The 27,920-nt window shown below is 39.4% G+C and overlaps 1 protein-coding gene and 1 long non-coding RNA gene across 2 annotated transcripts in view; one reads left to right on the top strand and one right to left on the bottom strand.

Annotated features, from left to right (window-relative positions):
- Nucleotides 1–27,550, bottom strand: part of CLCA1 (chloride channel accessory 1) — a 28,919-nt gene extending 1,369 nt beyond the window's left edge. Inside the window, exons 1-13 of the mRNA XM_036890313.2 lie at nt 27,332–27,550; nt 23,185–23,325; nt 22,878–23,025; nt 20,438–20,543; nt 17,939–18,116; nt 16,083–16,301; nt 15,307–15,534; nt 12,148–12,322; nt 10,216–10,322; nt 8,064–8,279; nt 3,814–4,075; nt 2,572–2,742; nt 160–399 (exon numbers count right to left, since the gene is read on the bottom strand). Coding sequence (XP_036746208.2) covers nt 160–399; nt 2,572–2,742; nt 3,814–4,075; nt 8,064–8,279; nt 10,216–10,322; nt 12,148–12,322; nt 15,307–15,534; nt 16,083–16,301; nt 17,939–18,116; nt 20,438–20,543; nt 22,878–23,025; nt 23,185–23,325; nt 27,332–27,493 — 2,353 coding nt within the window. The 5' untranslated portion in view covers nt 27,494–27,550. The remainder of the gene's footprint in view (nt 1–159; nt 400–2,571; nt 2,743–3,813; nt 4,076–8,063; nt 8,280–10,215; nt 10,323–12,147; nt 12,323–15,306; nt 15,535–16,082; nt 16,302–17,938; nt 18,117–20,437; nt 20,544–22,877; nt 23,026–23,184; nt 23,326–27,331) is intronic.
- Nucleotides 298–5,237, top strand: LOC130683377 (uncharacterized). Its single transcript, XR_008997051.1, has 3 exons — nt 298–421; nt 3,537–3,627; nt 4,337–5,237. It is a non-coding gene; the product is annotated as an uncharacterized LOC130683377 (long non-coding RNA).
- Nucleotides 27,551–27,920: the final 370 nt, after the last annotated feature.

The following is a 27,920-nucleotide window of genomic DNA, read 5'->3' as shown; positions in this document are numbered from 1 at the left end:
ATATTTAAAAATCTTAACCTTTCATTTCAGAGGACGTTCAAGATTCCTGCTGCCTTATACCCTCCATATGCATCACAACACACCTGCCTTCCTCTCCTCCTCCTGCACTTCGCTTGGCTGCTAAACTCCTCTAAAGGGTCCATACCACATTCATCTTACCTCTTCCATAATCATAATCATCCCCAGGAGCCGTCCAAGTCAGATTAATGAACTTGTCGCCTTGGATTTTTGCCTTCAGGTCGGTGATTTGACACGGTGGGAAGAGATCAGGTATGGGAGCCTTTGGGACATTGGAAGCCACAAATGAGCCTCCTGAGGATGTTCTGCTGAAGCACACTTGCTTTCCTTGATGATCATCCTTATTGATTTGAGGTCTTGGTGGATTCCATTTTACTTCACCTGCATTACATTATAATACCTGGTAAGCAACACCACTATAAGGCTATACTTCCCTACTGTTTTATTATCAGTTTACCCTCCCCCTTTCCTTCCTTCTTCCCACATACAAAATTCATTTTAACTATTTGTTGTAAAGGTCCCAAATTGGTTTGCATCAGACAGAAATAAAGCAAAGAGACAATCACAGTTCTTTATCTCACACATATTTCCTGGATGTATAGTAGAATGACTGGTAATTTATTTTTATAACACTTGTCATGGAATTATTTTTTTTCCTATTTTTTTGCTTTTTGAGGTCAATTTAAATACTACCTCTGTTTTAAACCTTTACACACTGCCTCAAGAAGTCTCTTTAAACTAAATGATATGGTTGATTTCATTATCTTTCCTATTTATTTGGTAATTAATCATCTGGGCCTTTAAAAATTGCCTTGATCATTTGTTCTGTGTGTTTTTTTTCTCTTCCAACATGTTTGTATTTTATCTTTCTTATTAGATTGTAGATTCTCATGAAAGTTTTATATTAGGGATTCTCAAATTTTATGCTTTTGAAGGACTTCTGATTTTGTCAACATATACATAGGAATCTAGTTTTTGTAGCAATCCCAATTTCCTTCACATTCTTGTTGAAAGGTTGTATAAAAGTAGTCCTGGAATTCAAAGAACACCCTGGCCTGCTCAGTCAGTAGGGTTCTCTGATGGTCTCTTTAGTAAAACTCTTCCATAATACCCTAACATGGGCACTATACAAAATTTATTTTCTCAGAAGCTTTACTGCTTTAGCCCTTAAAGATTTTGTTTATAAAGACAGATTGATTTTCATGCTCATTAATCTGGTCTTGGGCAAAGATGAAGTGGGTACTTTAGCAGGACATTTTTAGTATTCAGTTCACTAATACTGAATTAAAGGATGGAGGAAAGAACATGGCTTCCCAATGCCAAGCCAGGTGCTATCACTATTAGTTATGTGGTCCAATAACCCCTCTAGCCTCTGTAAAATGAGATGATTAGGAGAAAGCAATGTACTTACGTAAGTAAAGCACTGAGCATAAGGTTAGATACAGCCCCTAAACCAATCCCCTCCTTGCCTTCCTCCCCTAACTCAAAAAGAAGGGCAAATGAGAATAAAATAAGCTGAAATACATGAAAGAGCTTCGGAAGCAATAGTGTCCTTTAAACCGTTTTTTTCTATGATCACCTTTGCATGAGGAGATATCACATGTCACAGAATTTTCCCTTTACTGAGCATAAACTCAAGAAAGAAGACGGTGGGAAGCTTCATGGAGGAGCTTCTCTTGTTACACATCAGCACTAGGAAAAGACCTGCCCAGGACAGAGGAGAGATCGATGGCCAACTGGTCCATCAGGGATGATCGTGGTCCCAGTTCCAGCTCTAGGCCAGGACAAGTGTTCATGACCAAGAGTATAGTGGGGCTGTGGTTCTTAGAGCAAAATCTTCCCACCCGCTGACATGTGGGCTCAGTGTGCCGGCCAGGATTGTGTACATCTACTGTTCTCCCTGGTCTGAGCCAGAGGACAAATGAGGAAAGGAGGCAGTGGGCTTATGGTGATGTTGACATAGATAACAAGCCCGAATTTGTGTGTTGTTGTTATTCTATGGAAGTGCCAATATCATGGAGTTACATTACAGAATGTTTTAAAATTTATCAAAAAGAATAAACATTTATTGGACATTTATTATTTACCAGCAAAAGCTTATTAGGTGCATTTCCTTGTTTATTCCTCATAACCATCCTATGGGGTAATATTATACCTACTTTCCAACTGAGGAAAGTGAAGCCCAAAATACTGTATCTGGGAGAGGGCTGGCATTTGAACTGAGGCGGTCAAAAACGACTTGCGATCTGTGGTTTTTAACTGGGGCTAGTTTGCCCTCAGAGGACAGAGGATGATGTCTGGAGACATTGTTGATTGTCATGACTGTGGGTGCTGCTTCTGATAGCTGGTGAGTAGAGGCCAGGAATGATACTAGAATCCTACAATGCACAGGGCAGCCCTCCATAGCAAAGAATGATGTGACCTAAAATATCAATAATGCTACCTTTGGGAAACCCTGATTTAATCCTGTACCATTATCCACACAGGCTTAATAGTTTCCCCTGATCCCAAGCCCTTTCACTTAAGCCAGGTGTGCTATTCCAGATTACTTACCATTCTCAATCCAGCCAGGAATGTACATGGCTCCATTCTGCTGGCGCATCGCCCTTTGGCTGGCTGCATTCTTTCCTCCTAGAGCCCACACTTTTGTACTGTATCTACCATTTGTATCATAAGCAGTAAAATACCTTGAATAGACACCATCATCCTTAGTAGCATCAGCACCTTGTCGGGGAAATGAAGGAATTAATGAATATCCTAAATGTTACTGGACATTTGTATATTTCCAACTCATATGTGGGTTAAAAATTTTCAAAGCAAAGATAATCCAGCATTATCTCCCGTAGTTTAGAACTTTACTTCTTGTGTGTGTGTGTGTGTGTGTGTGTGTGTGTGTGTGTGTGTAGTTTCATATGTGTACATCTTCTCTTCCTAAATTACTGTTTTTATTTTGGAAGTCAGAGATTCATATCATGTGTCTCTGTTACATCCAACACAGAACAAAGTAACAGTACAGAACTGAACAGAATTGCTGTATATTACAGGGGATGAAGAAATGTTATATGATAATTTTTCAAAAGTTCACAGCTTCTCACCAGGGCAGATTTAGGTAGGGAATTCAGTTACAGAATTTGTTCTAATAAGGTTACTTGCATCACAGTAATCCTTGAAGTTCCTCCCAGAAGGAGATGTAGAACTCTCTTTCTCCCTCTCCCCTGTTAGATCTCTTAAATACAAAAACAATGGGCAGGATTTTCACTTTGGGGGCAAGATAATATAGAGTCCATTAGATACAGGATTAACATATAACTGCACTCATATCAGTCTCTGCTGCTTCAAATGGGAAAGCCTCATGTCTTCATCTGTAGTGTAGGGATAATATCTTGAAAGTGTGTGGTGAAGATGAAAATGAAGATATATATACATATATATATTTTCACACAAAAACCTAACACCAAGTAGCGATTAATTTTCCTATTTAATTTAAATTTATTTAATTTTCATTCTTCCCTTTCTAGAGAGTATGGAATACCCTCTGACAACTGCCTGGTGTCTTTGAGCATATTGAACTTGAGCCACTAATGTGTTTGGGCTGAGCAGAAGCTAAAGGTAGGCATTCTTCATGTTTCCCAATATTTTGAAATACAGGAATTGGGAAGCAGAAAGCTCTCCCAGCCAGACCCCCAGTGCTGGACTTCCTGCTTCTAATTGTCCTCACCAGACCGTTGCCTCCTGCTCTTCCCTGCTTGCTTCTTGGAAAAGAAAGGTGCAGTTTTCAATTTGTTGAGTGGTTACCTGCTCCATTGTCCAGTAACTCCAAAGTAACTGTTTTTCCATTCACTGATTCTATCACGGCTGTGACACTGGCCCTGAGAATTGGTGAGGCTCCTTGGTGAATCTTTGCATAAACTACCATAGGGCTAGGGAATTTGCCTGTGTCTTTGTTCATTGTAGAGGTCACTGTAATTGGAGGCAAAGTAGCACTTGATGCACGAGAGGTAACAGTTAGAGTCAGGGTTTGTGAGCTTGCTTGCAGACTGTATTTCCAATTGCCAACCTGACCAAACAAATGGAGAGATTTCCAGTCAGTAACTGCAGGTGATACACAGACCTAACTTTAGTACCATGAACAGGTAGAGCCTGCCTGATGTAAATGTATTACAAGCATATCTGAGGAGGTCTTTGATATTCAGTAAGCCAAGGAACCTTTGGTATGTTTGGACTACTACTTGGTTTTTGTTGTGAAAAAAATCCTAGGTGGGGAAAATAAAGCCAGAAAGCTTATGTCCTTATCATTGCCTTGCTTTTGTAAGAACAGGGTTCAATTGATGGGTTCCTGAGGTAGAAGAAATGGTTTCCATGATCCCAAAGCTTCAAGGAACACTTTGCATCTTGACTAAGGTAATTTGAAGGTTCTCCTTTTAGTACCTGGGAGAAATATCACCAATTTCTTTTCTCTTGTCTTTCTGTCATCCTGAGTGATTTCAGTTGGATGGAGAACTTTCCTTGTTCTTCTATTTAATACTGACTCTCCTTTTACCAACCACTCAATTAAAAAAAGCTATGGTCAACTGAACAAAAAGGCAACTTTCAGTATGGGAGAATGTATTTGTGAGTGATTTATCTGATAAGAGGTCAACATCCAAAATATATAAAGAACTCATATGACTCAACACCAAAAAAACACAAATATCCTGATTAAAAAATGGGCAGAGGACCTGAACAGACACTTTCCAAAGAAGAAATACAGATGGCCAACAGGCACATGAAAAGATGCTCCATTTCATTAATCATCATGGAAATGTAAATCAAAACCACAATGAGATGTCACTTCACACCAGTCAGAATGGCCACTATCCAAAAAACAAGAAATAGCAAGTGTTAGTGAGGATGTAGAGAAAAGGGAACCTTCCTACACTGTTGGTGGGAATGTAACTTGATGCAACCACTGTGGAAAGTGGTATGGTAGTTCCTCAAAAAACTAAAAATAGAAATACCATACAACCCAGTAATTCCACTTCTAGGAATTTACCCGAAGAATACAAAATTCCTGATATGAAAAGATATATACACCCCTAGTGTTTATTGCTGCATTATTTATAAGAGCCAAGATATGGAAGCAACCAATGTGTCCATCAAAATTAATAGATAAGGAAGAGGTGGTACACACATCAACAAGAAAAAGGACAAAAATCACATGATCATCTCAATAGATGTTGGAAAAGCATTTGACAAAATTCAAGATTCATTAATGATAAAATGGGTATTTTACAAATGCCCAACAAATGGATAAAGAAAGTTCCTCAACATAATAAAGGCCATATATGATAAACCTATGGCCAACATCATACTTAACAGCAAAAGCCGAAAGCCTTCCTCTAAGATTGGAAACAAAACAAGGATGCTTTTTTTCAACATAGTGTTGGAGGTCCTAACCACATCAATCAGACAGCACAATGAAATAAAAAGCATCCAGATTGATAAGGAAGAAGTTAAACTGTCACTGTTGGCAGATGACATGGTATTGTACATAAAAAACCCTAAATAATCCACCCCAAAACTACTAGAACTAATAATTGAATTCAGCAAAGTTGCAGGATACAAAATTAATATGCAGAAATGTGTGGCATTCCTATATACTAATGATGAACTAGCAGAAAGAGAAATCAGGAAAACAACTTCATTTACAACTGCATCAAAAAGAATAAGATACTTAGGAATAAACCTAACAAATGAGGTGAAAGACCTTTACCCTGAAAACTACAAGATACTCATGAGAGACATTAAAGAAGATGCCATTAAATTGAAATACATCTGTGCTCATGGCTAGGAAGAATATTGTAAAATGGCCATCTTGCCTAAAGCAATCTATAGATTCAATGCAATCCCTATCAAAATGCCGACAGTATTCAACAAATTAGAACAAATAGTTCTAAAATTCATGTGGAGCCACAAAAGACCCCAAGTAGTCAAAGCAATCATGAGAAGGAAGAACAAAGCTGGGGGATTATGCTCCATAACTTCAAGCTCTACTAAAAGGCCACAGTAATTGAAATAATTTGGTACTGGCACAAGAACAGACCCATAGGTCAATGGAACAGAATAGAGAGCCCAGGCATAAACCCACACATATATGGCCAATTAATACATGATAAAGGAGCCATGGATATTCATTGGGGAAAAGACAGCCTCTTCAACAGCTGGTGTTGGCAAAACTGCACAGCTACATGTAAGAGAATGAAACTGGATAATTGTCTAAATGCATACACAAAAGTAAACTCAAAATGGATCAAAAGACCTGAATGTAAGTCATGAAACCCTAAAACTCATAGAAGAAAACATAGGTGACAATCTCTTGAATATTAACATGAGCAACTTTTTCCTGAACACAGTTCCTCAGGCAAGGGAAACAAAGCAAAAATGAACTCATGGGACTACATCAAACTAAAAAGTTTCTGTGTATCAGCAGAACAAAAAGGTATCCTACAGTATGGGAGAATATATTTGTAAATGACTTATCCAATAAGGGGTTAACATCCAAAATATATAAAGAACTCACATGCCTTAACACCCAAAAAACAAATAACCCAATTCAAACTGTGCAGAGGGTCTGAACAGATGGCCAAAGGCATATGAAAAAACGCTCCACATCCCTAATTATCAGGGAAATGCAGATTAAAACCACAATGAGATATAACCTCACACCAGTTAGGATGGCCAACATCAAAGACAAGAAACAACAAATGCTGGTGAGGATTCAGAGAAAGAGGAACCCTCCTACACTGCTGGTGGGAATATAAATTAGTTCAACCATTGTGGCAAGCAATATGGAGCTTCCTCAAAAAACTAAAAATCAAAATACCATTTGACCCAGTAATTCCACTGCTAGGAATTAACCCAAAGAAAACAAGATCCCAGATACAAAAAGACATATGCACCCCTATGTTTATTGCAGCACTATTTACAAAAGCCAAGATAAGGGACTCAGTGTCCATCAGTAGATGAATGGATAATGAAGAAGTGGTACATATACACAATGGAGTATTATTCAGCCATAAAAAGAAAACAAATCCTACCATTTGCAACAACATGGATGGAGCTACAGGGTGTTATACTCAGTAAAATAAGTCAGGCAGAGAAAGACAAGTACCAAATGATTTCACTCATTTGTCAATTATCAACAAAGCAAAACTGAAGGAACAAACAGCAGCAGACTCACAGACTCCACAAAAGGACTTGTGGTTACCAAAGGGAAGGAGTTGGGGAGGATGGGTAGAGAGGGAAGGAGAAGGGGATTAAGGGCATTATAGTTAACACACACAATGCAGGTAGGTCATGGGGAAGGCAGTTTAGCATGGAGAAGACAAGTAATGACTCTATAGCATCTTACTATGCTGACGGACAGTGATAACAATGGAGTTGCAGGGGACTTGATAATATGGGTGAATGTTGAAACCATAATTGTTGCTCATGTGAAGTCTTCATAAGATTGTATATCAATGATACCTTAATTAAAAGAAGAGGTAGTACATACACACAGTGGAATATTTTTCAGCTATAAAAAAGAAACCTTGCCATTTGTGACAACATGGAGAAACCTAGAGGGTATTATGCTAAGTGAAATAAGGCAGATTGAGAAAGACAAATGCCATATGATTTCACTTATTTGTGGAATCTAAGAACAAAACAAAACAAAAGGAGTAAACTAGTACTGAGAGGTGACTGGTGGTTAACATGTAGGAAGGGTTGGGGTGGGTGGTAGAGAGGTGAGGGAGATAACACAAAAATTCTCAATCATAATATAAGTTGGTCACAGGGATGGTAGTACAGCGTGGAAAATATAGCCAATGATACTGTAACACCTTCCTATGTTGACAGATAGTAACTGCACTAGTGGGGGTGAGGTGGGTAACTGTTGAACCACTGTGTTGAATACTTGAGACCAGTATAAGAATGTGTATCAACTGTACTTTAATTTTAAAAAAGCTGTAGTTATTCTATCAAAATGTTATTTTATTGTGAGAAGGAAAAAGCTGACTCGTTACCTGGGCAGTGCCTGGGATTTGGAGGTAGGCCATTTTGGTGTTTGTGTCCACTACAAAGCCACTTTGTCTCTTTCCACTGGGGTCCCAGAGAAGGATCTGGGGAGGCTGTGTTGTCCAGGTGATGAGGAACAAAGTGTCATTTCCCACAGTGCTGTCCACAGTCACTGTCCCGTTCATCCACTGATTGTTCTGAAGGATTGATCCCTTACTCTCAAGCTGTTAAAACAACAACTCTTTACTTTCCAGGGAATACAGCTCCTATCACATAGTTCCTTCCATTCTGCCCCCAACTCCTAGTTGTCCAATTAAAAAGCCTTCAGTGATGCCCAAGTCCTTGGTTTGATATTTAGGACTTAAAATTATGATCCAGCTTGCCTTTATAGCCTTAGCTTCAACAAAGTTTATTCCTACACTCAAACCAGACCACTTCCCTAAAGTATCCTCATGAATCCCTGACTCTAAGACTTTATCATATTCTCTGAAATCTATATGTTCATTCCACTTGTCTAAGCCTTACCTAGACTCCAAGATTCAGTTAAAATGTTACTTTTTCCATGATGCTTTCTCTGATGTCCATTTCACCAACTGCAAATAATCTCTCCCTCCTACTGTAGAATCTTAGTTTCTGTCAGCCCTTTGATATTCTCAAATTGTGTTTTGCTTTATACTAACTGGTATATACAACTCATCTCATTTGCTAGACTATAAAGTCTTATTTTCACCCATGTGTGGATTATTTGAATTGCCAGTAGCTAATTGCTAGATCAAGTATTATTGCAGTCCCTGTAAAGATAAATGAAATGAGTCAAGGGCCTAGGCTGATTTGTTTTTTGGAGTAAAATGAATGAGCTACAGAGAAGGGGTCAAAGTAGGGAAGGGTTAACAAGACTTCTGTGAAAATGTGATTTTGAGGATTATCTCCTACATATTTACTGTCCTTAAATTGCTATCTATCAGATGATAGGGTGGCCTAGTCATGGAACTGGACTTTCTAGTTCATAGGTAGATTACAATGTTGGATGTAGAGAAAGTGAAGGGCTTTTAAATCTGATTTATTGTGGCAGGTGGGCAATGAGTCCTGCTTATTTCTCTCTCTTGTTAGGTCCCTTTAACTCAAAAGTAATGGGCACAAACTGCTTAACTGTGAACTTGTCCTTTCATCAGTTTAATAACTTTTCTAAGACACATTCCTCCCATTTCCTAAACATGTTCTTGAGTTTAATTTTATAAATCTGAACTAGGATACTCAAATGAGTACAATTGCTATCTTCCTTGATTGAATACATACTACATTGGTAGACCAGAAAGCCTACTGTTTTGAAATTTTGTCATTATTTGGTTTTGATGTTATATTATTTCTATACCTTTATCCAAACATTCACAATAAAAATTATAATTCACACAGGTATGAGTGCTGATCATTCATTCTTCACTTTAAAAAATACAAGTGAGTAACTTTTGCAACTATTAGACAAAAGCATTTAAGATACATTTGTCTTTTTTTTTTTAATAGTCCTAAGATTTTTGAAAGAAAATTTGGTTTTCTTGAAATTTTAGAACCAGAAGGGCCCATGAAAGTTTTTTGGTTTATATCTGGCTGAGAAACGGAGGCCCAGAGGAGTGAACTTCTTTGCCCATTGCTACAGACCCAGGATCAGGATCCAGGTGTCTGGATGGACACCATGGGCTTTTTGTCATACAAAGCACTTCCTATCCACTGTATAAAAATCTTGGCAAATATTAGGGATTTGAGGTAATGGAAAAATAGAGCAAGTAATCCCTCAACACTTGTCCCATAAAATTTGTATTGAGATGATCTACTCTGAAGAAAATTCTGAGCCAAATATATTGCTATTGGTGCCAATTAAGAGATGTTAAAAAATAAATCTTGGACCCGTTATAGTTTATGTTGCTAATTTCTATGAGGCAGTCACTTAGTATTGTTTCCAAACAAGTAAACACTAATTCACCAACTGCCTTGTTTAAATGAGTAGTGTTGTGTTTTAGGAATAATGTCTAATAGCCTGAAACTTCTATATTTTACTTTTAATTCACTACTAGAAGAATGTAGATTTAAAACTCTTGGTCATTAAACTCTTCATTGGCTGTATTTATTTATATACATGAAAAACCAAAGGGTGAGAACTCTGACCTGGACAGAGCGCTGGGAGGCAACTCCATTTCCTGATGAAAGGGCCCCGAAAGCATCAATGAGGCCATTGTTCTGAGCCTGATCTGAAGCATATGTCTTTAAACCTCCTAAAATGCAATTATGTTATCAGAAGTTATTCTCTAGAAAGCAAGTATTTGCAACATTTTAGCTATTATTAAGATAGCAGAATATATAAAGTAAATGTGCTATTGTGTTATTAAAGTATTAATTATTAACATCAAATAGGTGTCCAGATTAACTCAGAAGTCAATATTAATTTTTTAATTCTACTAAATAATAGCTTCAGCAACATCTTAGTCATTTGGCTACGTCAACTGTCTGCAAAGCAGCCGTGAATTTCTGATAGGCCAAAACTAGTATAAAATTTCATAATTTAGAGGTCATTCACTTTCATAAGAGAGAACCCGTTCAGCCTTACTCTAAGCCTATTGCTTTCTTCTTATTTTAGACATAATCCTAGCAAGTTTGACTTTTGAGTTTTCTCCTAAATCAGAAAAGATGTGTATGTTACAACAGCCAAGAAATAAGAGCTGACAAGGGCTAGTGATAGAAAAATACAATATGTAGTAAAAATGAGGTTATACACCAGGCCTGGCAGTCTTGGTCTATTTAGAATAGGTGTAACTAAGAAAGTTGATGTGAAAGCACTTTTAAACTATTAATGCCATCCAAAGTCTAAGGGAAGTATTTTGGGAGCGCTGTTGGTGCCTCACTTGGATACCCTTACTAGGCCCCCCTCTCTCCGCAGCTGCTCTAAGTGTTCACTCCTAACGGCATATAGCTGCCTCCTCCTCCAGAGAATCGCCTTACCAAAAGGGGCCACCACGTTAGACAAAGAACATGTGCCTCCCTTCTGCCCTGCCCTGACAGTCCACAGCCACTGACCAACAGACACAAAAGGTCAGCCCTGCTTGCCTCAAGATGGGACCAAGTCTGTGATGCGGTTCTAAATGCAGAGCCTGCTGTTGGGTGAGGTTTAGCTAGATTCTAAATCCGCATCTGTGCCTAGGTGCTTGCCCGGCCCTACCCTACTTCCTACTTTCCCTTTCTCCTGAGAGCTCTCCCTCTGCAAATCACATGCACCCAAATCTCTGTGTCAGGCTTGCTTCTAGGAAACCCAGATTAAGACAGGGAGTTTTAGGAGCAAACAGTCCTGCCATTTTAGCTGCTTTGGAAGGCAACTTAGCATAATAACTAATATCCACAATGCTGGTCCTAAGTTAAGTGAAATTGTGCCTACCTACTCAGCTAAAGAAGCCAGGGACATACACGATCTACTTTAACCATCTGTCTGAGTGTGGGAGTTAAAAGCATAGTATATCAATGTTTTACAGAGAAACTGCGTTGTAGTGTACATTTTCTGAGTGATTTCTGCATGGTCCAGTAGGTGCCCTTTGCCATTCCCTGCTATTCCTTGTTAAAGTTGCAACTCACATGTCATTTTCCCGGACCCTTCTCCTCCTGCACATAAAGTCAAAGGCTCCATTCTTTGTGTCTCATTGTACTTTCTACTGCTAATAAACCTCCATGTATCATGGTCTTCTGTAGTTAGTGGCTTATCACCTGTCTCCCCTGACTCTCTTGGCCAGCTGTCAACTGGAGGCGAGTACTTCCACTAACTTCTTAAATTCTTTCCAGTCCTTAAAAAGTGTCTTGGAACTAGAGTCCCAAGTCCTCAGTAGAATGCTGAGCTGGCCGCATCGTCTCCAGACTGCTCTAATCCTAGAACCAAGGTCTTAAAATAAATGAATGGAGTTAGTTTTAATGGCCATTGGGGATTAAGGGCAGCTAGTGGCCAATAAGATTATCCCCATCTCTCCCTATCCTGCCCTTCCCCTACTCCCCAGTTCACTGGAGCTCACAGTCCAGTGGATGAGACAATATAGTGGGACTTGGCAGATCATGTGTCACCTGTCATTTGAGAAAGCTGCTCTAGTTCTCCTGCTGCAGAGGGTCCCAGGGCGACTGTGTGGATGATGGCTCCACTCTGTTTCACCTCATTAAAGCATGAGCTTATAGTGTTGTCCTCCCCATCCGTCAGTAGCACAATTTCAGATCCATCTGTTGGGTATTTCTTCCGAATCACCTAAGGACATAATTCAGGACATGAATTATCAGACTCAGAGTGCCCAGTGTATTTGGGAAAACTGCATTTAAAGGGAATGAGAAAAGAAGTTTCAGAAGGGATATACAGAAGCATCTGAGATTGGTCAAATATCTCTCTGTCTGGAAATGATACAGTTTAAAATCAGCAGCATACATTTAACTTGAGAGTGGTCTTTTCTCTTGGTTAGCCTGCTCCATAAGGGTCTCTACAAAGTGGGGTGCAGAGCAGGTCCAGGGATGGATGGCACTAGGGAAGCAGCAAAGAAGGTTTTTCTAGTTTCCTTCTCATGATCTCTTCTTGACAGGCTTTCAGAGGTTCCCAGAGACCTTCAGAAACTGTCCTCATTTAATGGGGATAATATTTGGGGGTATTAGACCCACGGCAGATTTTAGTTTGTATGATATTCACCAGCCAAATGACTGACATTGGTTCTGACTGGTCAGTACCCATGTCACATGAGTTACTAAAATTTTTATATCCCCTGTGATTAAAACAAAACATTTTATACCTATTAAGCCCCAGTTCTTAGCTGTCCTATGACACCTATTTCTCAACTATTCCCACTGGAAACAGATTATAGTTTTCTACATGGTATAGAGAAGGCACTCCTTCTGCCAGTGTTGGAAAAGATTATGATAGAAGGGAAATTAGATTAAAGAGTAGCATTATTCATTTAAGAAGAAGAAGGCAAGAGTCCAGTCTTCCCCTAAAAAGAGTGGAAGGGAAGACCCAGAAGTAGGGGAAACAAGCAATCAAGCCTAAGTACCCTCCCACTCCGGACCAGACTCTCAGAAGGAAAGTCATCTTAAGTAGGTTGACAGGAAAGCTGAGAGCAGAGGAGACTTCCACCCAACTCTGAGAAACTCAGAGGGGGCTGCACACAAGGGAAGATAGCAAACCTGTGACTGATGACACTGAGGGAGCCCAGAGCCCAGGAGACTATCAGCTGTGGCTGTGGCGTCCACGTGACCAAGCTGCCAGGGCCTGAGAGGCCAGAGACGGGGCTTCATTTGGATTCCCTTGTCCCACCCCCCATCACTGCTGAATGTCATGGAGACATGCAGGAATCTCTGCACACCTCATAGCAGAGACAGAAGGCAGCTGACTTGAGATTTAACAGGCCAAAGAACAGGTCATTTTGCCATAGAGGCTGAGGTTGTACAGCCTGCCTGGGGGCTGGATGGAAGACGTGGGAGTGCTCAGGGCTGTGCTCCAATAGTGAGAGCCAGCTGGGGCTGAGTGAGCAGGGAGAACCACTGGACCCTGATCAAGCCAAGAAAATAATCTAAGTCTAGTGGCCACGCCTTAGCAGACACCACTGCCAGGAGCCCAGGACAGACTTGACCAGAGTCCTACAGCAGGACCAGTGGAGAACTTGAGGACAGTGTAGGACCCAAGGTCCTTTACCTCGTAACCCTAAAGTTACATACAAGCTCCTCCTGCCCTACACCCAGACTCCACTGGGCAGGAAGAGTGTCTAAATTTCAGTGTACCCCTCACCCTGTCTCAGCCATCTGAGTGGAAAACGTAGAACCAGAAGTATTCTCTTCACCACCAGGCCACGTGGTGTTAGTAGTCTCCCCTAGGATTTGCACAGCCGGAGTTTAGTGTGATACATCAGTAATTTCATCATCAATTTCCATCCTTCCTTTGCACTTAAATTAAAGCTTGGGTGGGTATCAGAGGCCAGAGAACCCAGATGCACACACACTGGAGAGAGGCTTTGCAGCTGACTATGTACACAATATAAACCACTTTTAGGCAACTGAGCTTCACAGTGGAAACTAAATATTCCTGTTGCTTCTTTGGGATCTGGAAGAGCCCCACTGACAATTCAGTTTTATTTATTGAGAGCCTCTGGTATAAAAGATATTGTGCCAGCAGCCTGGGAGGTAAAAATACAAGTCCTATCTCTAAAGAAGTTTTGCTTGAGTGAAGCATGTGATTAGGAAAGGCAGAAAAGCCTAGAAGTCATAAGAGATTTTTAAAAAATAGTCATAGTATTCAGAAAAGAGCTTCTATATGGTTAAAAGAATCATATGCTGTCAAGAAGTAGGTGATATGTGGATGAATCTTTGAAAAGTGAGTGTGATTTGAGTTACAGGGGAAGTACTCTAAGTGGTGAGTTGGTTTGGCAAAGGTGTGGAAGCTCTGAATGACAGGTAGTCCAATTTGCTTAAACATAGGATACCTGGAAGACAGTCCCTGCTATTTAAGCCTGAAGAGGTAGATTAAAGTATATTACGGAAGAACTTAAATACCAGATAGAGAAATTTTTATTTAATTTTTCTGAAAATGGGGAGACTTTAATATTTAAGTAGAGAGATGACACGATTGTATGGTAAGATGGTATCTTTGGATAGACCCCAAATACAACTTGGGTACAGTTCCTACGGCCTCCTGCTTCAATAAATAAATTGCTACTTGCCCAAAAGGAGGTCCTGTATACCCAAAAGTTTGGAGTGTTAAACTACCTCAACATTTAAACATAATTCAGAGCTCATTTTTCTTTATAGAAGATAACTCTCTGACCTCCTTGTGTACCTTTCCTTCATTGCACTCATTACAGTTTATCAGTGCACACTTATTTGGTGACTGTGTAGTTAATGTGTCTCCCCCAATAAGATTATAAACTCTGTGACAGGTGTGGTGTGTCTGTTTAGCCTTCATGGTATTTTTAAAGCTCAGGCTGATGCCTGGCATGTAGAAGGCACACCATGAATGTTTTGAATGCAAGCATGAATGCAGGAAAGCATGAATGCACAGATGCAGAAGAGCCTAGAAGTGTGAATGAATCAGTTAACAATGGTTTTGGGTGCCTGTGTCTTTGCATCATTTGAACCTTTGATCTGCTCTTGGTTGATTCATCTAGATGCTAGGCATGTATGAAAACACTGGAGAGGGGAATTTCTTAGATGTAAATTGCAAACATTCGCAAGCTATGGTAGGGGAAGTTGTCTCACAGTAAATGCTGATCGAAGCCCGGAGCAGATGGATGTTCCTCCTGTGGCCACACTGGGTAAACTTCTGATGAGCGCCTCCCTTTCAGTGCCACTCTTTATCTGAATGAGTTCACTTTGTATGTAGGCAACACTGTCAAATGTCACCATCCCAACCCAGGATCCTTGCTCAACCGTCTGCAGCAGGAAAAGTTTGCCTGCTTGATTCAGTCGTTTAAGGCGATCACCAATCTGGATGGAAAGCAGAAGAAAATCAGTCAGGCTGGGTTTAGATAGGCAGACTAAAAACAGTTTAGAGGGAATTTGGAAGTGGCAGCCTCAGTGTTGAGTAAATGACAAGTTTACTCAAGGTATATCCTTCTAGGGAGGAATATTTCTCATTTATACTTAGTAGCTTCTTTGGGTAGAATTTCAGGGCCTTTCTATAAATGGCCCTAAAAGATAAAGCCAGAATTATGCTTTATTTCAATCATGTGTTTAGTACTTTAGTAACAGTTCAATAGACCTATATATTTCAGTGAAACAAAAAATATCATGACCACATCATTTATCAGATCTTCACTCATAAACTGAAAGCTAATTTAATTTGGCAAGTGAGACACGATGGTAAATTTTTGTTGAATAAAGTTGAGGTGGGCATTTCTGGTGTCAAAGTTAGTGTTGTAACTATTCTGACCCTTAAAGTTTTGTTTATTCCCCTCCTGGCCAAGCTTTGGCCAGATTGTAATGCCTGCAAGTGTGAGACCAACATCCAGAAGACAGGGACTCACTGAACATACCGACATGCTTCCAGACTTATCAAGGACTAAACACACGATTCTTTGTCCAATCTGCAGCAGCGAGAAGGTGGGGTTGGGTGGCTTTGTCGTCATAGGAGTGGTTTTCTTAAAGTCCTCAGAGTCTTGAATCACTTCCCACGTGCTTCGGAGATTGCACTTTTGGTTTTGGAGGTTTGGGGCTTCTTTATTGTGGTTTTTTTCTGTACAGAATTGAACCACCTGAAATTGTCAATAAAATGATACAGAGAATGATATTCTCTCTATGATAGACTTATTCAAACCTTTAATAATTTGATTAAAGTACTACAAATCCACATTTAAAATATTATATCCCTTGTAGTTAAAACATTTTAAATCTCCATTTAAAATATTTTAATCCCTTGCCCTCCTTCCCAGTCTGCCCTGCTAACCCCAAACCTTGGCTCAGGTCCACACTCTCTGCAGCACACTGCTAGGGAAAAATCACAGTCACCATCCAGAGTTTCTATCCCAAACCATGTCTTCAACCTCACTGGACCCTAAGTGCTCTTCAGCAATCTATTTATCTGCTTGTGGCTTCCTTCCTCCCTTTTTCAAGCCATCACTATTGTCTTCAAGCCACCTGCATCTCAACATTTCTCTCCTGGTACCATCTTATCTCTCTGTCCTTTTACTTCCCACCCACCAACACCTTGCAATTCCCACTTTCAACACCAACAGTGTTCTTAAATGTCTATATTCCTAGCATTTGGGGATTTTAAAAGGAGGCACAGTGTATAAAGTAAGTATAACCTTATTCCTTCTCTCAGTGATTTTGTGGTATTATTATTCAATTAAAAATCCTAAATATCTGGGTTTCCAATAATTTAGCAAGTAATCCTTAGCTGTAAAACACTTATTTTTCTTTTTATTTGTGTATTCCAGGTCATTTTGGTAGTGTTTCCATATTATCATATAGCTACATTTTAATAAAGAACCTGAAAAACTTTTGAGTAAACCCTAGGCAGAAGTTCTCAAACCTAGCTAGCTGTACATCAGGTTAACTCTGTGGTTAACTGAAAACACAAAATCTGGACCCGTTCTTGAAGTCTGGGAATGAACTGTAAATCCAGACCAAAGGATGGACTGCTGAACCATAGTGCTTCACATTTTTAAAACTTATGCCACATTGTTATGGAAAGACTCTTGCAAGTTGCTTCACCCTTTATTCCAAAAGGAAACCATATTTAACAAAAAGGGGCTCCCCACTAAAGTCAGTTAGCTAATGTATTTAATCTTTGCACATATTTGCAGATGTATATATTTAGCAATAATAAGGATAATTTGTCAAGTTTATTTTATGATCTAAACTTGTGATTTTATTTTAGTCACTAAAAATACAATAAGAACTATTTTTAAACTATTAAAATTATGTACAATCTTCCTAAGGACACCACAACTCTTAAAAGCAGAAAATTTCAGTTAACAAGCAAAAGCAAATATGAAGGCTGAAAAGAGATCTCTGAAAGTTAAATTAAAGGCTACTGATCATGCCCTTATTGACTGATAAAAAGAAGGGCTTGACCACTCTGGGAAAATTTCTTGTTTAACTAAGAATTTTTGTGCTTATTTGCGTTAAAGATATTTGAAGAAATTCTAAGCACTTAAACTAAAAACTAGTCAGAGGGAGATGATGGAGAACTAAGAATGGCCCTAAGGAAAGGTTAAGGGAAGTTATGACTTTATCCCTGGTTTTGTACTCCCAAGAGAATCTGCTGATCTGCTGATCTGCTCTCACTGATGATTTCCTGAAATCTGATCCTGCCTTGCAGCATCTGGGGTAAGAAACCTCACTAAATTCATAAGTGTCAAGGAAAACAAAAAGGACAGTTACTTACGGAATCAATCTTTTGTAAAAACATAATGGAAGCCTTCTCAGTCTGAGAGAGATCAGGTAGGAACTCACATCCTTCTTCATACAGCCCCGTTACTCTGTTGAGTTTGCACGATTTGGTGACACAGCTGCCTCCCTGACACGTCTGTACCCTATTTTTACCAGTAATAGCTGCTGAACACCTGAAAATATATCAAGATTAAGTGTGTAGATGATGTGATCATTTCAAAGGGTCAGACTGTGGTCAGGTTCTACAGATGTCCTCCTTACCTGAGATATCCTCTCATAATTCAAGAAACAAATACATGCCCTTAAATAGCAAAATCATTAAATTCTCATCAGTCATTTCTGTTTGCAGGAAGTATCTGAGGGATTCTCAAAATGGTATCAGAATTTGTTGCCATGCAGCCAAAAGGCTGTCTGGCTTATGGCTGCTGTTGGAATTAATAAGGACCAAAGTCCTGAGCCTCTTCCTAATCTATTCCCCTCATTCCTGGAAAATCAGAAGCCTTTTTCCCTCAGGCTTGCTGACATTTCTTGTTGTTGGTTTTTTTTCTCTAATTAGTTTATGCCATACAGTTTTTGCATAGTTCTTGTATGTTCGTGTTTTAGATTTTTCTTTATATTATATGCTTATGAGTTTTGCTGCTATCATTAATGGAATGCCTTTCCCCCACATCTTATTTTTGTAGTATATAAACAATATAGGAACACTGTAGAATATTTGGAAAACAGCAAAAAAGTATAAAGAAAAAAAAAAACCATGTCCCACCATAGGAAACAAACTATTTTCAACATGTTGAAGCATTTCCTTCTCTATGTATCAGCATAAACTTGCATATATATATATATATATATATATATGTATGCATATATGTATATATAGCATTGCTTTCTCCTTTTAAAAAACTTAGTATGTTAGTAAGTTAAAAATTTTAATATATAATTCATAATATCCTTCAAAATATGATTTTAATAACTTCATGTTTTGATACTGTAATATGAACATAGCCTAATTTATTTAATTTGGCTCCCCCAATTTGCCAGTACTAAAGATAAAACTTCAGTGAATAAATAAAATTTCACGTAAAATTTTGACTTTATTTCCATGTTTGCTACATGTTGGAGTCCCAGAGTAAATGTTTGAAATATAGGAAGTCTGTGGATACAGCTCATTCTATCACTTCCCTTAAAATGGATTTTTAAATATGAAATCTCTGGATCAAGAAATGGGAAAAATTTTAGAGGTTTGGTATGTGTCACCACATTGCTTTCCAGAAAAGGTGTGCCATTTAAGCCTCTGACACAACTTTTGTCTATTTATGCCTGAAGTAATATAACAATGAGGGAAAATGCAATGTAAGTGGCCCAAGCTGACAGTCTGAATGTAAACTAGAGAGGGGAAAGAGAGCAGTAGTGCTCCTGTGGGACAAATGGGAAACCAGGACTGAACTCGGAGCCCAGTGCAACTCCCCTTGGAAACAGCCGAGTGCTGACAGTGACCCAACCAAGCTGAGCGCTTCTCCTTAACCAGTCACCAGGTGAACAGAATTAGAAGCAGAAGTCGAAGAGGGGTGTGGTACCAATTTTCAGCCTTTGAAAAGAGGTGTTTATTTTTTTTAGCTTTGGCATAAATGTGCAAGGTTATCAAATTCCTTTCGAGAATCTATTGGAATAATCATTTATTTTTCTTCTTTGCTCTGTAGCCTACATTATTTACCTAATATCACAACAATCCTGGATTCCTGGGAAACATCCTACTTGGCCTTTGTGATTCCCTGAATTCTGCTAGATGTAATTTATTATCCTTTTATTTAAAATCTTTTTTAGAAAGCTGTATCTACAGAATTCTTTTTCATGCCATCTGTCAGGTTTTAGTATCTGAATTATGCTAGCTCTTCAAAGTAAATGAGGAAGTTTCCTTTTATGTTTGTACTAAAGCAGTTTATGTGCACTGAAACTGTAGGGTGAAAGAACTCATTCATAAAATCGTGGCAGCCAAGAATGCTGCCGAAGTGATCAGTTTGCTTTCTACTGACACCACTCTAGGCTTAATTCAAACTGGAGAAATTTTCTGTTTTGTTTTGATATTTGGGCTGTCCTTCAGGTAAATTCCTTAATCCCTCCCAAGTCCATCATCCCGACAAAGTCCACAGATACCAGTCTGACCACAAGGTACCGAAGATCCCCATTAGCTGTGTTTATATCATCGATTCTGGTGTAGGAAGACGGAGACACTGAGCATAGCACCTGTGGATTTCTTACAGTTGTTCACACACATAAAAAGAAGCAAATGATTTGTAGCTGCAGAGTAGAGAATCCAACTAATTGAAGCACTTATGAACTGAACAAAAATGATAGTTTTGTAAGAATCTGAAAAAGAAGGAACTAAGAGAAAATGACAGAAAATAAGAAAACAGACTGGTATTTTTAAAATCAGTTCAAGAAAAAATTGCTTGCAATTTAAAATATTTTGTGAAGAGTCAAATCAAAATATACATACATTACTGGTTTGTTTTTTCCATTGAGTAAGTAGAATTTCTGGTTATTATTGTATTCATTAAATACTCCCCATCGTAGATGAGCCCATTCATGGACAAATGTCCTTCCTGTGAGAAAATATTTTAAACACCTGATTACAAAAAATGGCAAAATACCTTCTCACTCTGGGAGAAAGTAATTCTTCTGAAATTAATTATACTTTGTTATGTTAATTTTTTTAAGTTAAAGATTTGATTTCCTTAGAAAAATCTAATATGGCAACTGCACATTTCTGTAAAATAGAGCTACTTATTTTGACTCATCCAATGTTAATTAGGCACCTAGTAAGTGCCGGGCAGTTAGTTATTCATACAAAGATGAAATCAGTGTACTGTCTTCACATAGCTCACAGTCTAGCAGGTGGCACGCAGGATCAAATCACTAAAATGTCTAGCAGTGCAAGTGTAAGGATGAAGGTCCATGCAGGCTGCCGTGGGAGCCGGAGGCATTCAGAGGGCAGCCGGCAGCATCCCCAGCAGGTCCTTCTCCCTCATGGCGCCTGCCTGGTCAAACCTCAGAGCCTGCCTCTTCTGCCTCTGCCTTTCTGCTCTGACCTTTTCTCATCTTTCCAGTCTTATGCCACTTACTCCTAAATTATTGCAACAGCCACCCAGTTGGCTATGTCCCCAAGTCTTGAGTGGCTCCCCCGTGACACTCAGGGTTAGGCCCAACTTCTGAGCTGGCATAAAAGGTTTCAGGTGATCTAGGCCTGTTTCTCTCCATAACCATATGTCTTGCTGTCCTCCACCCACTTCCAAAACTCTATAATCACAATGAATTCCTGAACTCCTTTTTCTTGCTAGAGACACACCATGCTCTTTTACATATTTTCCCTCTGCTTGGAATGCTCTCTCCCTAACTCTCCCTGGGTAACTCCTACTCTTCTTTCAAAGTCAAGCTTATCTCCAACTAGAAGCCTTCTCTGACATCCCCAAATGAATCCGTACCCTTCCTTTGCACTTCCCTTCCATTAGGGCACTTATCAGGCTATATTGTCATTGCTGCTCACTTGGAAGCCTCTCACACCAGACATGTGTCTCCACGAGGACAGGCATATGACTTCTTCATTGTCATGTCTTGGTACATAGTGTCTAGAAGTTACTAGGCATTCAGGGAGTATTTGTTGAATTTGGATGGATCTTAGTGACTCATATACAGCTCAGTTTTTCTGGATTCTAAATTCCTAGATAGGCTAAATTTAGAGGGTTAAGTGAGGGGGAATGTGCTAAGGAAGCCCAAGTATCTCACATTAGGAATTACAGCATGCTGTAGGTGCTGGGGAACAACTGATGACCTGACCTCTCAAAGGCAAGAGAAGATTGTGAGGGAGCAGGCATGGAGTCACAGTATAGAAAGAGATTTTAAAGGAATGACACTATATATATGGTGACGGCGACGGCAGGAGTGGGCTCAGGAGGGGGGTGAGGCAGAGCAGTTAGGTAAATCAAGTCAACACGTGTTTATTGAGCCACACATTGGGCATTTTCTGCTCCTGTTATGGAGGTGAAATGGAGTACTGTAAAAGAACAACAAAGAGGTGTGTGTGTTTGACACCTCTTTCTGGTAAGGTCTGTGAAGGCTCTGGTGTATTGGAGGGTGGGGCATGGGACGCCAGAGCTCTTCCATTTGCTTGTTTTCTCTGCCTCGACTATTTAAATGAAGAACATCAAACTGGTTCTAATCTTTTCAAGATATTAAAGAAACTTAGTAGTAGTTATTAGTTAATTAGTTAATATTTGAGTATACTTGGAAAGTACGTATTGTATATACTCCATTCTTGTTTCTTTTAATATTTTCTCCAAATATTGCTCTATGTAGTTCACATGGGAGTAACAGTTTGTGAATGAAAACTGAACTTTTTACTTAGTCACAAGGTTTTGAGTCACAAAGATATTCTGCCTAGTACTCAAAGTATGGTCCACAGTTGGCCAGTATCCGCATGTTAAAAATGCAGATTCCCCTGAGTCCTGTCCTAACTACTGAGATCAGACTCTCAAAATCCTTTGAGAATCTGAATGCACAGAAATGTCTGAGAGCACGGTGAGACTCCGCCATCTGGTGGCTACTACCTGAATTACAGGCAGGAGGTTTGTTTACTTTGTTGAGGTGTCTCTCCACAGATCCACAAAAACATACACTATGTATTAAACTAACTTACAATTATTATCTGATATTTTATAATAATTTCTAAAAATTAAAAATACTGTATTTATACATCTGTGAAAAATATTAAAAGTTAAATTTCTGAGAAATTCACTGGTTTTAAGTGAAAAAACACACTATAATAGTTTTTTGGGCTTATATGTACTTACTCAGAAAGATAATACTATTCTTGATCTATTTTTAACATAAAATTATTAAATTATGAGACAGGAGGCAGAATACTTCATCTCTATGCATACCTTGTGGTCCATATTCAGTCAACTTTTTTCCTGCTAGGAAGTCGGGAGTGAAATGGATCCTCTCGCCCTTTTCTCCGCATTTTCCCATCTGCTCTGTATAGGGTTCATCATTGCCTGGAGGGTTAGGTTCAGCAACTACAACGTCAGCCTGGAATTTTAAGTTTTTATCATAACAAAATTTTAGCAACTAAATTGATCTTATTCATACACCAGAGTCATTTGAAACAATTTCATTTGCTTCTAGAATATTTTAATGAGAAAATGTGAATCAAAGGAGAAATTTGAAATGCAAACTTGATATTCTCACATGTTGGTACGTCTCGAGTTTCGGTCTCTGATACTCAGGTTTTGTCTCCCATTTTTCAGGAATCAAAATAGCAACATTTTTGAAGTAGAATCTATTTTCTGTAGCTTCAAACATATATGGAGATGCCTGGGTCACCATGTCCTGGGAAAAAGGATACATAATAAGAAAACTGTGACAAAATTGCCAACATTCATATTTACATTGATATTTCATATTTCCAAAGACAAGTTATCAAGATGGGAAGGGGGAATGTGGAAATACCTTTTAATAATAGTAGTAGCTAAACATTTTGAGTACTTACCACATGCTCTATGTCACAATATAATGGTTGACAATACAGACTCCAGAGGTAGACATTAATCCCGGCTCCACCACTTATGTTGGGACATCAATTTCCTTGAGCCCTCTTGAGGGCTATCTAACTAAGTGTTATGATAGTATTTATTTTTAGTACAGTGCTCTTAGATATGAGGAAGTGGCATAATTATATGATTTCTTTTCAAATTACACCTAACTTTACTTCTGTAAAATGAAAGGCTGTAGTGCTAAATTAAAATGCCTGTGCAGATTCCCTGAGATATACATCATAACATGGTAGTAGAGAGGGTATTAACACGGTATTTATTATAGAAAGGGGCACTGGGTCTATGAAGACTGAAAAATGCAAAAGTGAGTGTAGACAAAGGAAAGAAGAGGACTGAAGACTGAGCTCTGGGGGCCCCCAGCGTTTAGAGGTGGGAATTTGAGAAGCCCACAAAGAAGACTCAGAAGGAGCGCTGGCACATGGGAAGAAATCAGAAGGCAGGGCTGAGTGTGTCAGGAAGGAGAGAGTGGTCACTGTTGTCCAATGCTGCTGAGCAATCAGGTAAGATGAGGACTAAGACTGAGCAATGGATTTGGCCACCTGAGTGAGCCATTTTAGTGGAATGGAGACGACAGGTAGAGGTGAACGAATTCAGAGAGTCGGAAGTGAGGAAGCAGAGGCTGTGATTGCAGACAGCAGGTCAAGATGGTTTTCTATAAATTAAAGGGGAGTGGAGAAATGAAGCAGTAGCTGAAGGAGGACTTTAGGACAAGGGAGTTTTGTTTGTTTTTTAAAAAGGGAAACTATCATAACATATGTATATGTTAAAGGAAAGAAACTGATAATGCAAGAGGTAAAAGGGATCATTCAGGAGGGAAGTCCTCACTGGAGCTGACCAGACTGACCAGACTCCAATGCCCTTAGGTGCAAAAACTTCATCATTACTTGGGGAGATAGTACTTGGGTATTGTTACAGGGGTGAATCCTGCTCTGTCACTTGCTCATGGAAAACAGGAAATTAATTTCATCTCTCTGAACCTTACTTTCTCTTCTTTCAAGTAGTGATAATAATGACTGCCTTGTTAATTTAAAAAATGTTCTCATAATGATTTGCATTTCCTTCTTCCAAAAAAACCCCCAGATTTTTAACAATCACCAGGAGAATTTAACATGGTAGAATTTTAAAAAGTAAAAACACTGAGCCAAGATCGCCAAAAAGTTGAAAAGTAGGTATAAAACTTCCTATGTTCGACTATTATATTATAGTTTGATTTGCAAAATATGATTTTTCTTCTTCTGCCAGGAAGAGGAATAAGCAGCATGAAATGCTCGACTTTCATATTTTAATGACAACATTAATAAGGGACCTTTGCTTTTGCATATGTTCCAGATTTTGAGAAGGTGTCTATATTCAAATAGATATTTAAACGTTTGAAGTTTGGAGAAGTTTGAGGATGACAGTTTATAGGACAAGCTGGTAATTCCTTAAGGACAGGGATAGTATATTGTTCACTAGATTGCTGGTACCTGACATAATGTAAGTGCTCTGTAAATATTTGTTGGTTGAATGAACAAATGAATAAATGAGTGAGTGACTCAATGAATGAATGATCAATGACGTGGCTATGGATGAGTGGTAAACTGTCCAGGAGTGCCAAGACCGGAGATGCCTAGGCTCCCTTGTATTGAGGACACCCCAAACTACTTCTAGTGTGTATCTTTCGTGTGTGTGTGTGTGTGTGTGTGTGTGTGTGTGTGCGCGCGCGCGCGTGCGCGCATGAGAGAGAGAGACTGAGCTTATCTCTGACTTATTTTATAAATGTGTTCCTACTACTTCCACAGCTACTGGCCAGAGGGTAGGTGCAGTGGATGGAACGGCTTCAGCGCCATCTGCTGGTCCTGTAGGTGCAGAAACTTTTGGGACCGTCCTGCTGAAGCAAGTGTTAAACAGCTGAAGGACACAGCGCACCCGGAGAGTCTTCCTCAGAAAGCAGGGAGTGAGGGATGGCCAGGAAAGGCGGCACAGGGTCCATGAAGACCTGTGCCAGGGTGAGGTCCCTCTGGAGCAGCAGGCAGGGAGGAACTCAAAGTCAGGGACTCTGAGCACACTTCTGCTCAAAAGAGTGTTGTGTTACAGAGAAGGAAATGGGGAAAACAACTTACCTCATCCTTAACTTTTTTAGGACTCGTGCCAAAAGCCAATATAATAATTATAGTGAGAAGTACATTTCTTAGGAGGAAAACTCCTAAAGATAGTGAGGTGAAAACATTTTGGAAGCTCCAAAGCACCATATAAATACAAATTCCCATTGTCATTAGAGATGATCTGTGTTCTCCTTCTAGCATGTTCCTGAGCCCCATAGACTGTCTATCCAGAGACAGAAACATGCCGGCCACATTTTCTCCCACACTTACCTTATCCCACTGCTCCAAGTGGCTACTTCATTTTTGCTGATTCCATTTCTAAGTTTAGAGGCAATCAAAAACTCACCCAAGGTTTCTGATTGTTGAGAGACTTCAAAAAGTATGAATTTCCCTTCCAGCAGTGGCGGAAATACCTGACAGTCTTCCAGTCAAACAGGTCAGCTTCCCTCCCCCTCATCTGGTGCACGTCTCCAGCCCCAGACTCCTCTTGGTGGCAGAGATGGTTCTCTCTCCAAACTCCATCTCTTTGGGTTTGCTTCTGCTCAGAGCATGGAACCTTTGGGAGCAAGCCTTGGGGCCCTTGCACTATTCGCTTCTGAATTCATACTTAGGAACTTTGCCCAGAAACAAGCTTCAATCCCTTTGGACTGGTTAAAAAAAATGAACCCTTTGCATCTGGAAGGACTAAAAGGGTTCAAGTGACTGATGACTATGCCCACTATTTGTCGAACTCTTACTATGTACCAGGCACTGTACATGCATTTTTAAAGTTCTCTTTAAATTTTTAAGATAATTTTAGATTTACAGAAGACACAAAAAGTACAAAATTCCCATGTACTCTTCACTCAGCTTCCCTTGTATGAACATGTTGTTAAATTTAATCCTTGCAAAGTCTATTGTGAAAGTCTTATTATTATCTCCATTTCTACAGACCAGCTCTGTGCTTATCACACAATAGTGCCCCTCATTGTGCTATAGCCTGATTCCAGGGTGATCTTTCATAAGGCATTTCCCTTTTACTCTGAGCTGCTTGCTATGTACACAGCCTCTGTAATCTCTCTGTGTTACAACAGTCAGACATCTCTGCCAGTGCGGCAGGACTCATCTCCCCTAGTTTTCCTTCCCCTGACAGAAGTAACAAGCGAGGTGAGGCTGCTAAGCAGCCCTAAGGATAGCCTGGTAAAATGCAGGGTTTCCTCCCATTGGAAGGGTCAGAGCTGTTCTTAATTCAGAAATTTACACCTTGTGTTCCTATATTGGGATCAAGAGGGTTACAATTAGGATAATAAAATGGTAATCTTCTATAAGCCACTGATAAAATTAGGCAAAGAAGTTATCCTCTGTGCATCTCACATGGTCAAATGTAGTTGGCTCTGGCCCTGCCTTAGTGCAGAACTAAATAATTTTCAATGACATCATCCAAAGCCAATAAATATAGACTAAGCACAACAATGTATCAACTCTGAGTTGTGCATCAACTTATGTACATTGCATTTATCATCTCATCTGTCACAGGAATCCTAGTGGTTAACTATGTTGTATTATTTCCATTTTATAGCTGAAGAAACTGAGACTCAGACATGAAAATAATTTGACAGTATCATCCAGCTGAAGTTATAGAACTCATGGTTACTCTATCACAACATTACACTTAAATTTTTTTTTTAAAAGCATGGATAATTACCATTTCAAACTTACCTTTATATGTTGGATGAGTGTTTCATCTTCTGGCACATCAGGGTCAATCGCAATGACAATGCCTTCATAGCCATTATTGTTAAGCTGGATAAGTGAATTGCTCAGGACCCCTTCCAGAAGATGAAGGACCAGGAAGGAAACAGAACTTTTAAATGGCCCCATTGCTGTACATCACTCTTTGATTTCTCTCTTTGGAAAAATGTTGGTCTGGAGGTATCTTTCTTTCCCCCTATATATATGAATAGGTAAACACACATTTTTCCAAGTTACCAGAAGTGGCTTATCATGTGATTTAACCCCTTGACCCAAAATTGTTTCACTATTGCATTTGTCTCCCATACGAGGAACAGTAACTATCGCTAAGTCTCAGATTCTGTGTACTTTCCAGTATTGCATTCTGAAGAGATCATTATCCTTGGCTTCACCTGTGCCAGATGCCAGGAAATGAGGGTGGGGAGCCCACATCCGGTTCCCTGGAAGGACTCACAGGTGACAGGCAGCTTGGCCATTGAAAGTTGTTTACTCCTCACAAATGTTTGCTAAGCCAGGGTCACCAATCCACCCAAAACCACCCTCTGACCCCTGCCTG

This window comes from Manis pentadactyla, chromosome 4 (assembly GCF_030020395.1).
Source record: "Manis pentadactyla isolate mManPen7 chromosome 4, mManPen7.hap1, whole genome shotgun sequence".
NCBI lineage: Eukaryota > Metazoa > Chordata > Mammalia > Pholidota > Manidae > Manis > Manis pentadactyla.
Note: the sequence above shows the minus strand (reverse complement) of the source record. Positions and strands in the feature narration are given on the sequence as shown.